Source organism: Octodon degus, unplaced genomic scaffold (assembly GCF_000260255.1).
Source record: "Octodon degus isolate 3935 unplaced genomic scaffold, OctDeg1.0 scaffold00256, whole genome shotgun sequence".
Taxonomy (NCBI): Eukaryota; Metazoa; Chordata; class Mammalia; order Rodentia; family Octodontidae; genus Octodon; species Octodon degus.
The window spans coordinates 2147000-2169046 of NW_004524832.1; the positions used below are offsets into that span (position 1 = coordinate 2147000).

General features: G+C 34.4%; 1 protein-coding gene across 1 annotated transcript in view; it reads right to left on the bottom strand.

The window, feature by feature from the left end:
- Window positions 1-22047, bottom strand: part of Kiaa1109 (KIAA1109 ortholog) — a 231795-nt gene that overhangs the window by 17574 nt on the left and 192174 nt on the right. Inside the window, exons 64-73 of the mRNA XM_004646167.2 lie at window positions 20823-20913; window positions 17330-17583; window positions 13784-13999; window positions 12187-12367; window positions 11458-11659; window positions 9719-9880; window positions 8888-9027; window positions 6209-6410; window positions 2409-2609; window positions 1505-1684 (exon numbers count right to left, since the gene is read on the bottom strand). Of these exons, the coding sequence (XP_004646224.1) occupies window positions 1505-1684; window positions 2409-2609; window positions 6209-6410; window positions 8888-9027; window positions 9719-9880; window positions 11458-11659; window positions 12187-12367; window positions 13784-13999; window positions 17330-17583; window positions 20823-20913 (1829 nt within the window). The remainder of the gene's footprint in view (window positions 1-1504; window positions 1685-2408; window positions 2610-6208; window positions 6411-8887; window positions 9028-9718; window positions 9881-11457; window positions 11660-12186; window positions 12368-13783; window positions 14000-17329; window positions 17584-20822; window positions 20914-22047) is intronic.

Sequence of the window (22047 nt, forward strand, 5' to 3'; positions counted from 1 at the left end):
AAGGGACATAGGGCAACCCCCTCAGGACTGCTTCCAACTAGAAGCTATTTCTCTTCCTGTATTTCTAATAAATAGTCTACCTTTTTCTTTTTTGTTTATAATTTGACTCTTTGAGACAATGAGCCCATGTTTACATGGTGTGTATGGAGATGGCTCATAGCTGTTTCAATTCCTTCTTTCCTTCCCTCCCTCCCTTTCTTTTGGTATCAGGGATCAAACTTGGGACCTTGTGCTTGCCAGACAGGCACTTAAGCCACTGGGCTATATCCCCGGCCCTTCAATTCCATTTCTTACAAACCTTTACTGGCTTATCTTTGCCTCAAGATCAGAACCTGATGAGAAGCTTGGTATAAGAGTCACTCCACAATCTATTCAAGATTTATTTATCAGATTTACTTCTAGCCAGTCTTCTCTCCTTCCAGTTCCAACTACTTTAGAGAACCAATTAAATGTTCAGTTACCTTATGTTTCCGCTATTGCAAAGCAGAGTACTCTGCAAAAGCATAATGCTTATATGACATTGAATATAGTAACATGTTGATAGCTTCAAAAATATTGTTCAGTTCTGAAAATCTGGCCCAAATACTCTTCCTTTGGGGAAGTCTTTCCTTATCTTTACTAAAGACAGCATGTATTGTTTTCTTCTCTTTATACAGATTTATATAGCATTTAATCATATTATATAACTGAACTGCCATTTATTTGTCTACATATAAAACCTTCTTTTATTTATGCCTATAACTGCTGGTCACCTAGCAGGAATGCTTGATAGAAGTTCATCATAAAATATAGGCTTAATATATTCGCTAAATATCAAGGTAAATGAAAAATTCTCTATTTATTAAATAAATAAGTTTTATTCAGTACTCTGAATTTCTCAAAGTATCTCACATGCATTTAATTTTAAATAATCAAGTAAAATTCTGGTACCAAAAATAATAATCAAGTGACAATACAAAGAAAATAAGTGATTTACCCATAGTTATATGGTTAGCTAATAAGCTAGCAATCTCTGTGTACCCAGTTAAGATCTTGGATGCCAAATAAACACTTTTTAATGTCACTATTTCCTTAGTGTTTTAAGTATTTATAATTAGAAAATTAAACAAATAAAAAGAAATATTACCATTCCAGAGTAGAGAAGAATTAAATAAAATATTTTTATTTTTTGTGGAACCGGAGATTGAACTCAGGCCCTTACACTTGCCAGGGAAGCGCTTATTCCTCTGAGCCATCTCCCTGGCCCAAGAAAATAAAATTTTTTAATTTGTTGAATTAATCCTATTTTGGTTCTTGGATAATGTATTTATGTAGAACCATATTCTAACATTGATTACTTGGGATAGTGCAGTATGCTGGACTATCATTTCTCTCTTTTAAATCAATTTATCACCACCAAATCTTAATATTAAACACACTTCATATTTAAAGACTGTTAAGACAGAGGCCATTATTTAATTCTGGAAAACAACATTTTAATTTTAATAATTATAAAATTAAATACCAGATATATTTATCAATGTAGTGTCCATTTTGCTTGTAGACTTGCTTACAGACTGACTTTCAAAAAACGAAGCACCTCCTGAACGCCTTATCCGAGACAAACTCACTTTTACAAATTCAAGATTTATACTAAGAGAGTCTTTTCGACCAGTGACTGAAGTGGGTTCCTCATCCACATTCCCTAAAAAATAGTAAAATCCCCATATATAGTATATACATAAAGAGGCACACATATACACAGTTGTCTAGTTAAATTAAAAATCACAATGTATACTATATTATGCTATCAATAAAGATCTCAAGTGAGTTTAACAGATTAAAGCCTATAAACATAAGTGATGATCTTATAATCCTTCTTTAACAACAAACACTAGAATTGACATGGACTGTGATAACTAAAAACATACAAGATCTTAGAATCATTTAGTGATTCTATCTACATTTTACAGATGCCACTGAAATTTAATTTCATTAAATATCTGACAAATAAATCTTAATTTAAATTAATAAACCACACAATTTAAAACTTTGCTTTAAAAAACTTTTTTAAAATAAAATTTTGCTTTTAATAGAATAATAGTTCTTATACAAAGAGATTTGGTAATATACTGAAACATAATAGATAACATCAATATCCAAAGAAATACTGTACCTGTGTATCACTTAAAAAATTCTATATTTTTAGATTTTTCTCTAATTAATTTATCTAAATTCCTGATTTCATATTTAAGCTCATTTGCAAGGACAAAACAAATACTATCACATAGGGAACAAATGGAAACCTGTTCTTGGCTAATCTCCATTATTAAATGTATTCTGACTTATGAAAAAAAATTTGAAAAGATACTGGAAAATCTTGAAAAGGTGGTATAAATTTGTTAAGTACAGAAACGTGAGAAGCATACCTAATCCTCCTGATCCAGGTGTAAGGCCAGAAACAGCAGATTTTTGTTTCCCTGCTCCATATGGATGAAATACATAAAGGGAGAAGTCAGACATGCATGCAGTGAAGCTTAAGCCAGAGGAACTGCTGCTGGAGCAGGTCAGATCTGACTGACTGCTACTGTGCCGGCTTCTGCCAAGAGGGCTGCCTAATCCTGAGGAGCCTGCAGTGGAAACGGAAAATCAAAATATCAAGCAAAAGAAACCTAAAAAAAACAGTCACTCATATGTTCTAAAAAAAGTAAATATGACTGTAAATAAAATAGGAACATTCAAACATTTATCAATTGATCTGTAGATGTTAAACCCTTTGCATCAAAATGGAGACTTAAGACTTACATTCCAATAACTTTCTTTACATTATAAATAAAACAAGACCAGATATCTTGTTCATCTTTAAAACAATAGCACATGTTTAACATACTATATGCCTTCAATCTTCTTTTTCTCCTCTGCTCCACTGTAAGCAGGTAGGGGAGTACCCCATCTACTTGGGGTGTAAGCATAGTGGAGGGAACAAACTGAGAAAATCTGCAGCATGTGGCTGAAATCCGTATCGCAGTAAGCAACAGTGGATATAGGACAAGGTATAAAAGTGAAGAATACAGGGCCAGTGAGATAGCTCTTCAGACTGAGCACCTGCTTAGGCAAGCGCAGGGACCAGGTGCCATCCCTGGCACCACATGTCATGCTGGCTCCCCCTGGGGTGTGCTTAGATGTGACTGAGACTGGGCAAGATGGTGCACACCTGTAATCACAGCACTTGGGAGGCTGAAAACAGGAGGATCACTACGAGTCTGATCTATGTAGTGCGACCCTGTAGACCCTGTATTAAATCATTAAAAAAAAAAAACCAAAACCAAAACTTGTGTGACCGAAACTGAACTTTTCATCTTTTTTTGTGAATCTACATTTCTTCTAGTATTAGCCATGTACAGAACATCTAAATCTAGAACACTAGAAACTACTTGTCATCCTTCCCACTCCTGAAACTATCATGTAATTTAACACCATGCTATTTCTATTATCTCAAATATGTAAATCTGTCCCATTTCTGTTGAACTCATTACTGCTATTTTAGCCTAAGCCATCATGAAGTCTGCCTGTACTACTGAAATGGGCAATGGCTCTTCCTGCTTCCTCCCACTTCAAATAGCTACTACAGTGTGGCTGTGTGAATCAGAATAACATTTACTTCCATCCTAACACTTCTAGTAGCTTTCGTAGATAATGGCTCTTTCCTGTCTCTAAACCTTTCATCATGCCAGTCTACCATCTATTTGTCATGTTACACTTAAATTCCTTTTCTTTTTTTCAAAGTTACCAACTCTTTCCTGCTTCATGACCTTTTAATCTCCCCACCCCCCACCCCGTAGTGCTTATTATTTCAATTTTCTGAGTGGCTAAATCATACCCAATTCATATTTTCAGTTAAAATATGCTTGTTTGCTTGGCTGTTTATCTCTCTGATTTCAGTTCCATTAGCGGGACCATGTCTGTTAAGTCCACTGTTTTATGATATAAAATATGGGATGTGATTTTATATTTGTTATTTCTGAAAGAACCATAAAACACAGGGATAAAAAACACACAGGTATAAAAAGCTGCAAATGTCATATTCCTTCCTGCAAACTATATATTCCTACACAGAACATGTATGTGTATAGTACTGCTATGATTTCAGTGCTAATAATTTGTGACCTTTTGTCATTAAAGAGGTAGAAATTCTAAAAAGAACTATTTACATACCTTGCTTGTCTAGATAAAAAGCAATACAATACAAATTAATAGGATGATATTCCACTTTACCCCATCACATGGCCAATGATTGAAAATAAATTTAGAAGTGCTGGGAATAAAACACTGCACTTGTTACCTATGCATTTTAGTTTTACTAGATGGCAAAACCTACTAAACAAACACTTTAAAAATATTCATGTGTCTCATACAGAAATTCTACTATTAAGAATTTATGTTAAGGGCCAGCCAGAGATAGCTCAGTGGACTAAAGTGCCTGCTTAGGCAAAGTGCAGCGGATGGGGTTCATCCCCAGCATGTGCTGCCGGCCCCGCCCCCGGGGTGCGCTGAGATAGCAATTCAGACTGGCTGTGGTGGTGTGCACCTAATCCCGGTGCTTGGGAGGTGGAAAACAGGAGAATCACTACAAGTCCAATCCATGTAGTAAGATCCTGTAGACCCTGTACTAAATATATTTTTAAAAAATTATGTTAAGATTATCTTCGCTTATAAATATTTTTATTCACATTCATTTTAATATTATTTAAAAGGTAAAAAAACAACACCCCCTCAAGGTATCTCATGATGACATCTCATTTAAATATTAAAAGTATTTTGGTGAAATACAAATTTCATAATTTAGGAAATTACCAATGATAGTTTAAATTTGAAAAAGTTACACAACAGAAGAAACCATACTTCAATTTTGTCTGCAGAAAAAGAGTATCTCTACAATCATGCTGGAGAGTAGATAATACTGGCCATCTCTCATGAAAGGATAGTATTTCTTATCTTTATTTAGCATACTTATTTTCTGTATTTTTGTAATAATTTATTATCAGAAAATATGATTTTAAAACCCAATGTCATTATAACCTTTTATTGACTTATTAATTATTACTCAACCCCAGCAGCAATTATTTTGGAGTTAAGTGGTGGTCACATCAGCAAAAGCTAGCTAGCTAGCTAGCTTGCTTATTTATTTATTTTGGTACCAGGAATTAACTCAAGACCTTGAGCTTGCCAGATAGATGCTTGTGATGCTGAGCTATATCCCTGGCAAAAGCTTTATTTCTAAAAACTTAACCTTTCGATTTTCCTACATTGTATTAGTTTTCCTATACTGTATTGTGAAAACGTCGAAGATTCATAGAGCAAAATAAATACGTGTTAACCATTTCCCCAGTATTTCATTTAAATATAAACAAATTAGTTTTTCCTGTTGATATTTGTTAGAGTATTTGGGTAATGTTCAGAATCTAAGAACACTGCTCAAATCGTAGGTGCATTTTTCCAAATAAGAAAGCTGTTTCCCACTCCACTGCCCTAATGCCTCTCTCAAATCTGGACTTAAGGATTTAAAAAAATTTAATTCAGGCTTTCTTAACCTTAGCACTCTTAACATTTTAAATCTACATTTTTTTGAGGAGAGGGGTTACAGCATATGTGTAGTGTATTTAAACAGCATCCTTTACATATGTTTTCATGATATGATTTTTAGAGAAGTGGCACTGAGCTGTTAGTGAGGAATGTCTATTCCATCAGGAAACTGTCAATAGTGTATTTTATAAATATAAATGTTCATGAAACAAACATGAGGCGACAAAAACTAATCATTTAAAGAATGTGGTACTTTATAAAATTTTGATGCTGTGATTAACCTTTTCTGTTTCTTATTTTCCATTTGTAACACTCTTCTTATATATAAAATCAGAAACATAAAATGAACACTCAAAAGTATTCAAACATACTGATCATTCACTAGTTATATAAGCACTTGTGTACACATTCAAACCGAAACAAAATGATACCTAGTTGGTCTTCAGATAAAAAGTGAAAAGTGCTCAAAATTCTAGTAACACATAAAAGATATTCAAAATTATATTGTAGTACAGATTTTTCCCCATAAATATTCTCATTCTTGTTTCCTTGCAAATTCATTTTAAGAATCCAAATTAGTTACTACTAGGATATTTATTTAAAAATCATATTTGGCTTCCTAGAGAAATAAAACAATGTTCCATACCTGGCATTCCGGTTTTACTAGAAGAGGTCTTTGTTCCACTCTGAGAAGTGTTACCTCCTGGAGATAAAGTTTCTGCAGGATACGTTGTCCCTAATGTCTCCAGCTCTCCTCGGTTTGAAGAAAACACCAAGTCCAAGGATGGGAGTTTTAGCATACATTCTACTCTTGACACTGGTAAACAGCTAAATTTGATCTGTGAGGGCTAAAAGGAATAAAAAGTCGAAAAAAATGGCTTCTGTGAATTGTATGGCTAAAACATTTCATGGTGAATTCCAAGAGTTACACTTCATTTTCATTTCAGTCCACGGATACCAAATATGTGTTTATTCACTTGGTACTTAAAAGGACTATGCTTAATATGGTAGCTTTTTCCAACAGAAGTGTGATATATAACCAATATACAGTAACAAAATGTTGTCATATTTAGAAAAGTAGGGTCAGGGCTGGCCAGATAGCTCAGCGGACTAAAGAGCCTGCTTAGCCATTTCCCCCTGCTTCCTCCAAGGTAGGTCGTGTCCTAAGAACCTGCTGCACACCCCTGTAGCAGCACTAAACCCTTAGTTGAGCAGCCTTCCTAGAGCTTGGTAACCTAGCTTTTATGTGATAAGGTCAGTCAGGTGGAAGAAAGGGGTTGTGATGGCTGGTATCTGCAGTCCGGTTATGCTAGTTTGGCCTGAATCTTAGGATTATTTCCTTCTAGTTGTGATAAACAGGGCAAGGGTGAGAAGTAACTGTGAAAGAAAGCAAGATTCTGTAATCCTCTTGCCTTTCCAGCTCACAAATGCTGATGACTGGCCAGCTTGTTGCTGGCAGGTGAGAGTGGGGGAGCAAGGTGTGTGTGTGTCCTGACTTCAGCTTTTGCGCTGTCGTTCAGATTGGATAAGAAAAGGTTGGTGAGGAAGGAACAAGAGAGCACGATTCCTGGGCTCCCTCCCTCAAATTCCTTGACTGTCACTTGTAATTGTGTATAATTTTTTGTGTTTCTTGCTCCACTCCTTCATGCTGTCATCCTTAATCTAAAGTCCATGTGAGAAGGGGAAAATGCTGATCACTGTATAGTTTCCTCAACTGTCCCAGCCATGTTGTACACAGATGTCATGTCATTATATAAATATATATACAATTTTGTACGTTTAAAAAAATAAAATAAAGAGCCTTCTTAGGCAGAGTACAGCAGCTGGGGTTTGATCCCCTGTATGCCATGCTGGCCCTGCCCCTGGGTGCACTGAGACTGCGATTGAGACTGGGTATGGGGGTGCACGCCTGTAATCTCAATGCTTGGGAGGCTGAAAACAGGGGAATCACTGTGAGTTCGATCTACATAGTGAGACCCTGTAGATATTGTACTAAATACATTTTTAAAAAAAAGAAGGGTTAGCGAGATAGCTCAGTGAACTAAGCGCCTGCTTAGGCAAGTGTGGGGACTGGGTTTGATCCCGGGCACCACATGCTGTGCTGGCCCTGTTGCTGGGTGCTATGATTGGGACATTGAGACTGGGCATGGTGACACAGGCCTGTAATCCTAGCAACTGGGGAGGCTGAAAACAGGAGGATCACTATGAGTCTAAGCTGCATAATGAGACCCTGTATCAAATAAATTAAAAAAAAATTATATACATATATTTGAGAAGCCATTTCTGAGCATTATTTACATTTAGGTAGTTTGGACAAAACCTTAACATTTTATATACTCCTTGTAAAACTAGTTCATAATACAGTCTTAATGAAAATAATCTCACATTAAAATTATAAAACATGATTACAAAAACAATCTCAATCCTTATCATTACATTTTTTGTTAGAGTTTCAAAAAATTTGAGCAAAACTAAAGAGTGTCAAACTAAAGGTCTTTTGGTCAAATTGATATTATAAAAATAGTTGGAACAGATTTTTTTTTATTTTTTATTTTTTAGGGAAGGGTCTACAGGGTGTTTAGGGTCTCACTACTAGATCAGACTTATAATGATCTGCCTGTTTACAGCCTCCTAAGAGCTGGGATTACAGGTGTGCACCACCATGCCCAGTCATCTCAAAGCACCCTGGGAGCAGGACTGGCAGGGCAGACCTGGGAATTGAACCCCCAGGCCCTGCTCCTGCTTGTAGGCGCTTTAATCCACTGAGCTATTTGGCATCCTACACTTTATATTCTTGAGACTGATCATTTACTTTTTGAGACTGATCACTGAAGGTAAACTAATCTTGAACTTTGAAAATAGGTAGTTTTCAAATCTTCTTTAACATATGGACTCAATCATATGCCAACATAGGATCCCAAGGCCTGTCGAGAGGACTGCACCTAAGAAGAATACATTAAATGACAGGACTTCCACCAGGCATTCTAACAAAGTTGCTACTGTGACTGCACCACTCACTTACCCTTCACAGCTACAGAGCAAGAAGCATAATGTGAGAATTAAGGCTCTCATCAGGAAAAGACATACATTTTTATTTTGCCTCAAAAGGATGAGATCTAAATTTTGAAAACCCAAGATCTGTGAAACTTTTCAGAAATAAAGGAAAGATAAGGTGTAAAAGTTTACGTGTACTTCCCAGAGTTAGGCAACGCACTAAAGGTACAGCAACCATGTCTAAGAAAATTTTAAAGGGAAATAACATTGAGATGTTCAGATAAACTCAACAAAAACATTCTGTTGCAAAAATGAATATAAAGTATATCACCTGAACCCGCACATAAACCACAACATCTACAGGGAAGGAAGAGTAAGCAGATGTTGAAGATGATACTAATGATGTTGTCGATTCTTCCATAGGATCTGGTATGTCAAAATGTCCCATATCCTCATCTTGTGAGCTGATAGCTGTTAAAATATTTGTTATTATTATTAAGTTAATAGTAAACTGTTCATTAAAAGATCCTCATCTTGTACTACTACTGAGATGAAAGGTATGAAAATCTTGCTTCTGTAGCTCTTTCCCCACTGCCCACCTTTCCCTACTCAGAGATCTTACTCATTTTCCAAGTCTCCAATTCACCGGCTGCTAGTCACTGCACAAAGAAATGAGTGATTGTGCCCTTGCTGTCAAGAGATTCTAGTGCAAGATACACACTAATGTAAGACCTAAGAGTGTTAACTTTGAAATGAACTAGTTGGAGATGAGGAAATCATATACACAATCTCACCAGGATTTAGTTTTTTCATTTGTAAAATGAGAATAAGGTGATTTCTCAGGTTCTTTTTCAGCTCTGCAACTGGTTTTTAAAAAAATTTTATATATAGTGGTACTTTGGGTCACAAATGATTCTTTCCATGACTCTGGTTGCAAACCAAGTTGCAACCAGAATCAAATTCAATGTTTATGTTCATTGTGGACCTTTTAGGGGAAATTTGATTTACTTCCTGTCCAATTCGGTATGCAACCAGAATTGTGGAGAGAATTGAGTTCCTGAATTGAAATACCACCATATAATGATGAAATTCTTCCAAGTAACAGGACCATAAATACATAATACATACAATGAGGAAATAAGTATATAAGGACAATGCTTACCTGTGTAATTCCTTTCAATTGGTGTAATTGGAATAGTTTCCAGAGCCTTTTCCAGAAAATCTAACAGACAGGGACTAATAACCATTTCTTCTGGCAATGACTGAAGTGCTACCCAGGCATACAGCTTGGCTGTTTTTACTCCTCCACTTCCTTTTCCTTTGGCTAGAACATTTACAAATGTAGGGTACATTTAATGGAATTTAATAAATAGTTCTAATAAAGCATAAGATAATTTTGTGAAACATTAGAATGACATGACAGATTAATCATGTGAGGCACCTTATATTTAAGACTTAAAAGAGAACAAGAGATGCAGGTTGCTAGAAATGATGAATTACGGTTAGAAAAGATGCTAAATGATGTATATAATACAACGGTTATTCTTACTTGCTCTAGGTTACAAATTTTGACTCAAATTTTCAACTTTAAACTTCTAAATCTCTCCTATTAGTTCTCATTTAAAATGATACAGAGAATCTTGACCAATATTTAATGATAAATGAAGAAAATACTATTGTTTTGAGGCTGTCCTGTACATATTTATAATTTGCTACATAGGATGCCATTTTTTTCATTGTTCCCAAGTAAATATTCCACTTTAGTAAATGAATAGAAATACCTGACACTTAGGTAAGTTTGGCTTAGGTTTCTAATTCAAAATACCTATTAGTTGCTGATATCCAGGAAAGATTATTAAATTATATGATTCTTAACTTTCCTCCTTTATAAAATAGGACACTACTGTCTGCCATGCACTTTAGGTGCCATAATGATTGAAAATGGCATAAAAATATCATTGCTATGATTCTTCACTGTCTTTTAAAGAGTTCATATATCAAACTCTGTCTCTCAAGTGCAAATTCTCAACTCTTGTCTACATATATTCCCTTTCACAGAAATTCTTCCATGCATGTAAGGTACCATTCATGTTCTGGGTAATTACCAGATTCTAAGATGGCTTACAGTGACTGATGTTTTCATATTCTACTTCCTTCCCTCAGTGACCTGTACGATCAATAAGTCATTTTACAAAGGATGGTATGTGACTTTTGAAGCTAACCCATAAAAGATACTTCATACTTAGCTATGGTCTGTTTTGGATAGCTTTTTTTCAGGGAAATCAACGTCAATGAAATGAAATGTCAATGAAAACACTCAAGTATCCAAGCAGAAAGGCCAACCTCATTAGCACACCATGTAACTAGGACCTGATGGTAGATTTTGCAGCCTTACCCACATATTGTGGTGATTGCAGACCCAAACAATGTCTTGACTACAACCTCGTAAAAGATTATGTGCTAGATTCACCAAGTCAAACTACTCTTGTAATATGATCAACAGAAACTGTGTTTGAGGTTACAAAAATACTAATTTTTAGGTAATCTGTGCAATAATAATACATGTAGTAAAATCAATGTATTCAGCCTTAATTGTATAAGTTTGACATTTTTATGTGATCACAGAACCTTAATTTGAACTACATGATAAAACTACCCTTTTCTTCATATACATTAACTGAATTTTATTAAAAACAATAACTGATATTGTAAAGCAACAAGAATTTGAGAAACAGCCAAAAAAGATGGCCCACATATCCATATGTTTTGTATAGTAGTTACTGTAAGTCTATTTCTGTTTTTTTTTTAACATGTAAATTTGACAGTCTCCACACAGCAAGTAGGAATACTAAATATTAAGAAAAACATGAGAAAGGAAGAGAGTATATTCTCCTTATGTACCTGAGGGAATAGGAGGGGGTTGGGGAGGAAGTAAGGTGTTAGTCTTGCTCTGAACAGTGCAAGGTAAAGGAGGAGAAGGAGGAGATGTTGCAGTATCTTTCATACCATACAGCTTGGACTCTTTAGAAAGTGTTCTTGGTAAAGAAGATCCTCTAGAAGCATTAGGTGACTCAGTCTTTAGCGTCTTAGAATTGTAATGCAACTGTATTAAAAAAAAAAAAAACTTTCAAAATTAAAATTATACAAATGAGGAAAAACCATGAAATGAAGAAAATGTATTAGAAAGAAAACTGGTTCAGGAGACTCAACTGTAAATTTTACAAGTTAGGCTTGTGATCCTGGTAAGATTCTCATTTTTAAAGTTAAACAAGGTCCTTACAGATAATCTTTAAAGTTCTTTCCAACTATTATTAGCCTAAGATTCTGTAATTCTAGAATTTAAAAAACAGTTGTTTAATGAAGTTGCACTAGGCCACCTTTAACAAGTATGTTGTGAATATCTATATTCACACATATAAAACATCTAACTTCTTTTGCCAAATTTCATAGGAAAACCTGTATAAATGAAGTGGCAACTTATATTTATTATGTTCAGAACATGGCTACTTAGAAAAAACCCAGAAAGTTTCATAAAGAGTATAAGGAGCAAAAGAAAAACATATACAATAGGAAATAAAAACCACTACTATTGATATTCTCATCTTTTATCCTAGACAATTATGCTCTTACCTTTACATCAACTCCAGGAATATAAAATACTGTTGTTTCTAAGTCACTAGATTTTGTCTGTAGAGATGATGGCACTTTTTTGCCAGTCATTAAATGGGTGGTAGAAGCATAATTGGTTTGGAATTTTTTCTTTTTTGAAGGAGAATCTTGATCTAAGCTTCTGGAACTTCGATCATAACTCCTATGAAGAAAAAATGCTTTATTAGCATATAGTTGTTATGATATGATCTCATTCATCTTTGAGAACTGGCATATATACATATCATATTTTGACCAACTACTCCTTTTTCCTCCAACCTTCCCTTTTTCTCCCTCAGGTCACCTTTCCTCTTCTTGTTTATCAGCAAATTTATACAATAAACAGAATGTAACCCTTCATTTAAAAAACTGAAAAAAGCTCATCAGTGTTTCTAGCTGATTAATGCTGTGCAGAAGTGCTGCTAATGTTAGATGTTCTGTAACCACATAGGGTAGCAACCTTTATTCTTTCCTAAGGTCCCAACTGTTTTACCTGAACATATTAGGTTGCACCAAATGAAACTATCTTTTATATAGGTAGAACACCAACTAATTATCAACCGTTTATGATCATTGTTTAAAAAATAGTTTACATTTACAAAAAAGTTTACTATTACATTTGTAAGGTATTTAAAAAAATTTTCATCTTTTTATTTGTCTCATCATATAAAAGCTTTACTAGATCATTTAAAAATGAGCAACTACTTTGAAGACAATATGTGGTATATTAACCATTACTAATTTCTTATTATCCTGTTTTGAAACTCTGTATCATTATTTCTTTTGTAGTTTAAAAACTCTATTATGAGGGACTTCAAACATAAAAGGGAAATAGAACAGTATATAATGATAGAACAGTATATAATAATGTATTGCTCCCCTGCTTTAACAATTGCCAGCATTCTGCCATTCTTTACCTACATTTCTAGTCTCCTATTTATCTGTAAGCAGGACACTTTCCTTACATTCATCAGGAAAGAAAAAAAAAAATTCAAGGAAAAGCTCTAATATTAAATCTGTTTATATCGCTATTTAATTAATGACAGAAACAGGTGGTGAGTTATAATTCCATCTGGAAATCCTTTTAGTTTAATGAGGTCTCTACACCTGTTTTACAATCTTTCTTATTTCAGTATAAACTCATTAAAATTCTTAATAACCAAGAAATTATTTAAAAAAGAAATGTGCACCAGGGTAGAAGTTGAGAAATTTATGTTAGTTGAAAGGTAAATTCTAAAATTTTTCTTGATATATTTTATTTTTATTTATTTATTTATTTATTTTTTGCAGAACTGGGGATTGAACTCAGGCCCTTGTGCTTGCCTGGGAAGCACTTATTCCACTGAGCCATCTCCTTGGTCCCAGATTTTATTTTATTTTTTTAATTTTTATTTATTTATTTTTTGGGGTATATTTTAGATATACACAATGTTAACATTCATCACAGAGCATTTGTATCTGTACATGATATTGCTTGCTGCTTGTTTCCCATTCCCCTGCCTCCCTTCAACTGTTCTTCCTATAGAAGAAAAAAATGGAAACATGAAACTCTCATATTCTTTTTCAACAAATTATTTACCTTCTCAAACTTATATCATCGTGTTCTTGTAGAAGGGTGGTTGGGTGGAGTACACATTTTCCACTATCAATTTCAACCCGTATATCAAGTTCAAAATCAATATTTCTCTCAGTAGCTGTGCCAGTAAGACTTCGGTTGACTGGTGTTGTAGGCCAGCGTTCTGTAAAGAGCTGATGAACAGCAGCAAAGCCTGTTGCTTTTTTACGAGATGTATGTCTACAGAAGGAACAACTGATCATTATCTTGCAGTAAAATGAAGTCAAATAAATTTTTTCACTATATAAACTCCCACAAATTATTCAACTCGCTCATACAAACCAAGTCTAATGGAATCACATTTGATTCACACCCAGTGAGTATCTACTGTTATTTTTCTAAAAAGCATTGGCAAGGATGTGCAGAAATTGAAACCCATGTCTTTTATTGGTAGGAATCCAAAACAGTGCAGTCACTAAGGAAAACAATATAGATGTTCCTCAAACAACTGCAAACAGAATTACAATGTAACTCAGCAATCCCACTTATGGGGACTCAATGAAACCAGGATCTTGAAAACAGCACTTCCTTACTCACTGCACCACTTTCCATGACATATGAGATAGGGAAAATTTAATCTATCAAAAGATGAATGGCCAAAACCCCTATATACATTAAATGGAATATATTCAACCTTTAACGAGAAAAAAATATGTAACATACACTTAGATGAATGAGCCTGAGAACATTATACTAAGGTTTAAAAGGCAGTCATGGAAAATACTACATTATTCTACTTACATGGGATAACTAAGATAGTGAAAATCAAACAAGTAAAAATATTGTTGCCATGGGAGGCTGCTAATAAATAGGTATTACATTCCAGCTAGGCAAGATGAATGAATTTTAATGATCTACTCTAAAATACTGTGTCCATGTACAATAATATTATATTATCCACTGAAATAACTGAAAAAAGGAAGTTTCCATGCCAAGTATTGTTACCAATTTTTTTTTTTTTTTTTAGAACCAGAGATTGAACTCAGACCCTTGTGCTTGTCAGGGAAGTGCTTATTCTACTGAGCCATTTCCCTGGCCCCACCAAAACTTTTTTAGAAAAAGTTTCAAATTCCACATCTGGAAAAGAGGGTTATGGTAATGTAAATTATATCTCAATAAACAAGACTTAATGTTTTTTTAAAAAGAGGAATGTAAAATATGTGAGAAAAATAATGAACTATACATTATCTATCCAGGAGGGCAAATGTCTCACTTTTAGGATTAATATCAAAAAGAGGAAACTATGGGAATTTATCCAAATACTTAAAAAATAACATTCATATAGCCAAATAAAACACTTCTGTTATTTTAGTTCCTAGAAAAATTGTTCAACAAAGGGATAACCCTAAACATACTGCTATTTAGGGTTATGTCTTTGTTGGCATAAAGAACACAAATATAACTTTTAAAGCTCTACAAATTCCTAGGTAGGAACAAATTCAGAATACCCCAAAGAAGCAAGTCAGGTTTACAGAACTGAAAAAGATAACCAGCATAACTGATATTTGAAGTTAATGCAATAGTCTTTATTAGAAGAAATAATTACTAGACTAGAATTATATATTTAATCAAAGTGAGACCAGTAAATTTGCAGATTTTTTTAGGGGGGTTGGTAACCCCCTTTTTAATTTTTTAAAAAAATAATTTTATTGAGAAACAAATAGCAATGAGACAGTTTCAAAATCAATTAGTAAGAGAGTTTCAATAATTAATACATTACATATTATCTTCATAGTGGTTATTTATAGTATAAGATGCAGACATGATATCCTGTCCAAACACTATTAGTACAAATCTTTCTTCTCTTGGATTAAGAGAAAGTAGCTGTATATCTATCCTATTTTGTATATACAGATACAAAATGGTCCTTCATTTGTATCCCCTTTTTTGTTCAGTTTTGTCAAGGAAGGGTATTCCATTGTCATTTAAATACTGTAGGTGCATGAATTCAGCAAAATATTCCAATACAGTCCAGTAGTCCATAATGGCAGTGGGTCATCTGCAGGACTGGCAATGTCAAAAGATGTTGACCTGAGCCCTTTACAGCCCATCACACCAACATGGCTTCACCCCTTACATCTTGTTTTTTTTACCTTTCTGCTGGATGGTTACGACCAAGATAAAGCAAGACCTATATAACAAGAAATGTAACTTTTGTATCTGATAAGATCAGTCAAGTCCCCTCAGGATTTATCCTGAAACCCTGTACTGCACTTTGTAGATCCTTTGTCAGTGTCAGCCATGTGGATGAGTCATGGCCATTGCTTGACCAATTTGCTCTTTGTGAAAGCCTGAGAGAATGTTTTTCTCTCCATGTGACTCTCCTTAGGCACACTCTACATTATCGATCACATTCCTCTGTGGCCCCATACTCTCCTTGATCAGAAGATTTGGGATACAACTGAGTTTCATGATGTTACAGTATAGGTTCTCCTATGAATTTGGAGATTAAAAAATGAAAGTAGCTTTGTATTATGAAATTTCTTACAAGGTTATTTGAGGATGTATTCCAGAAGAAATGAAAGAATCAAAATATGCCACTGTAAAGATTCAGGACTTGTGGCTTCAGTTTAAGAAAAGGAGGAGGAACTCCTCACAGCTCAAAATGAAGAAGACTGAAGATGGGGACAGTTTCTTATAGACTAATTTTCAATTATTAATCCATGTCCAGCCAACTTCCCATTATTACCGTAGTCAGAATCTTTTATTGTCACAATATCACTTAAGGGATCATTTAAGTAGATTACTTTTAAAGATCCTTTTAGGTTTCCTTTTTCTTTAAAATTTCCTTCTTTCCTTCCTTTCTTCATGTATTTAGTACAGGGGCTACAGGGTCTCACTACACAGATGGGACTTATAGTGATTCTCCTGTTTTCAGCCTCCCAAGCTCGGGAATTACAGGAGTTCTCCACCATGCCCAGTCTCAGTCACCCTCTCGGCATGCTGCGGGGGCAAGGTTGGCAGGGCACACTGGGAATTGAACCCTGGCCCCTGCGCTGGCCTAAGCAGGCACTTAAACCACTGAGTTATCTGGCTGGCCCCCTTTAAAGTTTTCTTGAGGGCATATTCTGAGCAAGATTTCATCTATGTTCTTTATTTTTTGATAACATCTTATTTCCATTTTCCAAACATTTGTTAGAGTCATTTATCCACTACTAAATACTTTTACTATTTTTCTTGTACTATTTTTGGTCTTGCAATATGCTACATTTTAAGGCCAGGAAGAATACAGTCTTTTTGGTTAACTTAAAATCCATCTTTACTTCCATTTTTTACAACCAGGATTATCTTGGAGAAATACAGAAAATGTTTTTAAATTATTTGAATTAAAAAAATTATAATACCATATAAAGCTAAATTATATCAGTAAATCTGGAGATGTCTCTTAGTTTCTTTCACTCAAGCAAGGCATACTAAGAGACATTTTTTAAAACAATAAATTAGATACAGCTTTAAGCTCAGTTTAGACTCTGAAATACTAAAGAATCTTCAAATAAACAGGCTACTCACGAGGGTTTCCTGTAAATATAAAACCGTTCCCTCTCACGATCTTCATCCTTTTCATCCTTCTCGGAGTCTTCACTGGTTGAAGACAAACTGTCATCCCGCCTGCCTTCTTCAGGTTGGAAAGGAATGTTTGGTGAAAAGCTTCCAGGAGTTTTTGGAGAACTGAACACAGAACATGATCCTTCACTATTTGATGAGTAATGACATGGACCTTCAATAGTTACTGACAAAAGGTCCAGTTCTGTCTCCTCTGGAAACTGGTTGCAAAAGGAGAACACAACAATGAGATTTATATTTCAACTTCCTTCCAATTAAAAAAAAGAAGTAACTTTAATATCTTAACGCTTTCTCAGTTGAATTTTTTCACTTTGAAAAAGAAAAATCAGACTTAGCAACACAGGAAATGGCACACAAAGAAGGAAGCAAGACGGTCAAACCACAGAAAGTCACACCACTGACACTTCAAACTCAGAGTGAAATCTTACTGAATAGGAACATACAACATTGTATTGATTAGTATACATTGTCATTCTTTAAATAGAAGTTAAATATGCAGAATCAAAGGAAATGTGATCAGTTACAAATCAGAATGGCAAGAGCAATTATTGATGGAAGAACATGCAGTGTCAGTACAGAGTGAATTATCTCATGATGTTTGTAGGAGGTTTGTGTCTCTTTAAAAAATGAGCTCCTCACAGACTAAGCGATGTGCAGATAATTGAATAAAAAAGCACACAATAAAATTTCCAAATTATTTATTGGTAAATTGTATAAACAACATGTCTTTAACTCAGGTTTTAAACCATGAGACCATGGTTTTTAAGTAGGTCAGAAACTTTCTATGACTAAATTTTAATTTTTTATCTCAGTTGCTTGAGTATCATTTAGTAATGAGCTTTCATAAAGTGTAATGTGCAAGATGATACAATTTAAAACTGGATCTTTTTTTTTGATCCTTTGTTTTTTAGTATTTAAGTGTAACCAATTTAATTATCTATTTTCTAATTTGTCATTAGCAAATCTAGCACCTAATTTCCTATTCTCTAATTATCATTTTTATGTAGTGTTTTTTTGAGAACTGAGGATTGAACTGGCCCTTGCGCTTACCAGGGAAGCGCTTATTCCACTGAGCCATCTCCCTGGCCCCTATGTAGCGTTTTTTAAAAGCGAAATACACTGCTGTTTGGGGTTGTTTTGGTAGGGGGAATTGAACTCAGGACCTTGTACTTGGCCAGGCAGGTGCTATAACACCATTATTTCAAAATAGTACCTGAATCACTTCAAATATTAGTATCTTTAAGAATCACCTAATTGAAGCTGAGGATTTATCTCAGTGACCGAGTGCTTGCCTAACATGTGTAAAGCCTTGGGTTTGATATCCAGTACTGCCCTCTCCAAATTACCTAATTAGTAGAACTGATTCAATTTGCATAAATGATTTGCTTCCAAGATATTTTGTTGTTGTGTTTTAGAATGAAGAAAATATTCTTCAAGCTTTAATCTAATAGTTCTATGACAAAGTCTAATTTGAATGAATTCTGTGTAATTATGGGATATAGTTTGATTTGACTTTAAGAAAATAAGGAAAAGGAAACAAAACATATTGGAAGTATGTAATGCCAATTTTTAAATGTAACTTGAAAAAAATTATAATCCCTTTAAGGTTTATTTTTGCTTTTATAACATTTAGAAAAAAAACTTTTGGCTTATGAAAATGTGATTTATAGTGACAACAGATTTTCACTTTTTTTTTTAATGTATTTTTAGTTCGGGTCTACAGGGTCTCACTACATAGACCGAACTTATAGTGATCCTCCTGTTTTCAGCCTCCCTAGCGCTGGGATTACAAGGTATGCACTCCACACACAGTCCCAATTGCTATCTCAGCACACCCCAGGGCGGGGCTGGCACAGCATGCTGAGGATGGAACCCCAGTCCTTGTGATTGCCTAAGCAGAGATTTTCACATTTGGAACACCAGAATAATTTTAAAGAACCATTTGATATATTTTTTTAAAATCTTGTATTTATTTATTTATTTGGTATAAGGTCTCACTATGCTGCTCAGACTCATAATGATCCTCCTGTTTCAGCCTCCCCAGTGCTGGAATAACAGGTGTGTGCCATCATGCCCAGTTCAGTGGCCAGCACAGCCCACCTGGAGTTCCGGGGCCAGCATGGCTTGTGGTACTGGGGATTGAACCTGGGTCCTTGGGTTTGCCAGGCAGACGCTTAGACAACTGAGCTATCTCCCAGCCACATTTAATATTTTTATATAACAGTAATACAAGATAAATAACATTCAATGATCAACTTCTTATTGTGAAGTAGATGTGGTCTGTTTTTATCTACTCAATGAAGATTGTACTTTTTGTGTTTTCTTTTTTTGGGGGGGGGAGGGGGTACCAGGAATTAAACTCAGGACTTTATGCTTACCAGGGATGTGCTATGCTGCTGAGCTATCACCCTGGCCCTAGATTGTGCTTTTGAAAAGATTTGAAACAATTCATTTTGTATGATTTGGTACAGTAGATTTGATAAACTGCTTTGTCTTAATTAAAAAAAATAAATTATACCTTATTTGTTTTAAAAGCATACCAATAAAATATATGCATAATGAAGCTTGTAACACATACATGATGAAAAAGAATCTGCACGATCTGATTCTTTATGTGAAATATTCTGAGATTTGTTTGAGTTTAGTTTGAAATGAAAGATGTGAAAGCAGATTTTCAGGGTGGTTAATTAGCTTTTAAGCAAAATTTCTATTATTCTTTGTAAGTACCTGAAAATACCCTTCCCCAGGCCAGCTGGATTGTGGTGTACTTCCCAATACTGTATTTTTCCACTTAATTAAAATAATAAGAAAATAAAGAAACTCATGAAAAATTGAAAAAAACAGTGCTTAAAAGTAAACAAATATATAAAAAACCAAAACATTTTAACAAAAATGCTGACATGCTATGACATTAGACTACAACTTTGTAACTAAACTTCCTTTGGCTTCTGCTACTACCCAACATACATTGTAAACTAACATACATAAATAAGTATAAATTATTACATTTACAATTGTGTGAGAGATACAGTTTAATGTGAATTCTCATTTGCAGGAAACATTATTCAGAAGAAATCTTTTCTACTTAAGAACTGTTACAGGGCATTGTGCATATAAAAAACTTAACTCCTGCACATGGATCTTGATGGAATGAGAGCAGTGACCCACTGGAAGGTCATGTAGAATACTTCAGGCAGTATCACATTCCTATTGGCCTGAACCACTGGTGGTACAAGCAAATCTAATCACTTTTACCAATACAGTCATTCAATCTGCTTGGCAGCGAGACTGAATTACGACTCTGTCATGAATGTGTTACAGTACTCACTCTCAGGGTGGGCAAGAATCAGTAGTATCTTGAAATTTTATAGCACTGTAACTTTTCAATCTGTAAAAACTATTTCATAATGTATATTTGGAACAACATGGTCTCTCTTACTGTATCCTGGATGTTAAAAGTTACTCTGGGTCCAGGAGATGCTGCATCCACACGGATTTCTGGGAGCTCTTCAGTTTCTCCCACTCGAGAACTACAATTAAAATATAAAGTAATAAGTTTAATAAGTCTAATAAATAATTCATGATATGTATTAACATTTTATTTCTAAATATTTACCTTACCAAAAGATTGAATTTTTGGCATTCTAATCTTAATCTTTAGCATCATATAAAAAAGCCTCAAAGCTTTAATTAATATATGATTTTCTAAAACCAAACCATATAAAAAGAACTTAGTAGGAAAAGACTTCATGACCAAAACCTCTACTACATCAGAAATACTACCAAAAAAAAAAAAAGTCAACAGATGGGATCACATCTTATTAAAAAGCTTTTGCACAGCAAAAGAAATCACCAAGAGAGTGAGAAGACAATCCACAGAGTGGGGAAAATTCTTATCCAGTTGTTTTTCAGACTTAGGCTTAATATCTAGAACATATAGATCCCCCCACACACAAATTTAAGGACCCAATCCAAAAGCGGGCATTTGAAATGAAGAGACACTTCTCAAAAGAAGTACAAATATCAAATAAATATATGAAAAAAAGTTCAATATCACCAATAATTTGAGAGATGCAAATTAAAACAACACTGAGATTCTATCTCACCCTAGAAAGAATGGTTATTACCAATAAATCAACCAATAACGAATGCTAGTGGGGATGTGGGGAAAAATGAACCTTTCTCCACTGCTGATGGAAGTACAGACTGGTACAACCACGGTGGAAATCATCGTGGAGATTCCTCAAAAAACTAGGACTAGAGGTTTTATTCGACCCAGCTAGTTCCTTCGTGATATATTCCCAACAATTAAAAGCACTATACAGTGACTAATGGGCAGCACCTACACAAAGTTAATTTAACTAAAAATAAAAACTGAAAGCAGAAATTTCAAATGAGGAAAATTATTCTAAAAAACCACAAAGCAGGAAAATAAATTAACAAAATTATAAAGTGTACATTAAACATCCTTAAATATTGGTAGTTTAAAAACCTCTCAAAGAATATATATAAAAGTTCAGAATAGAAACGAACAACAAAAACAAGACAATACAGTTTGTAATAGCTAAATCTTGGAAATATCCCAAATGACCATCAACCAAGGAATGGATAAAAAAGACATGTTTTTGTTATATACATACATATACATATATGGTATAAATATA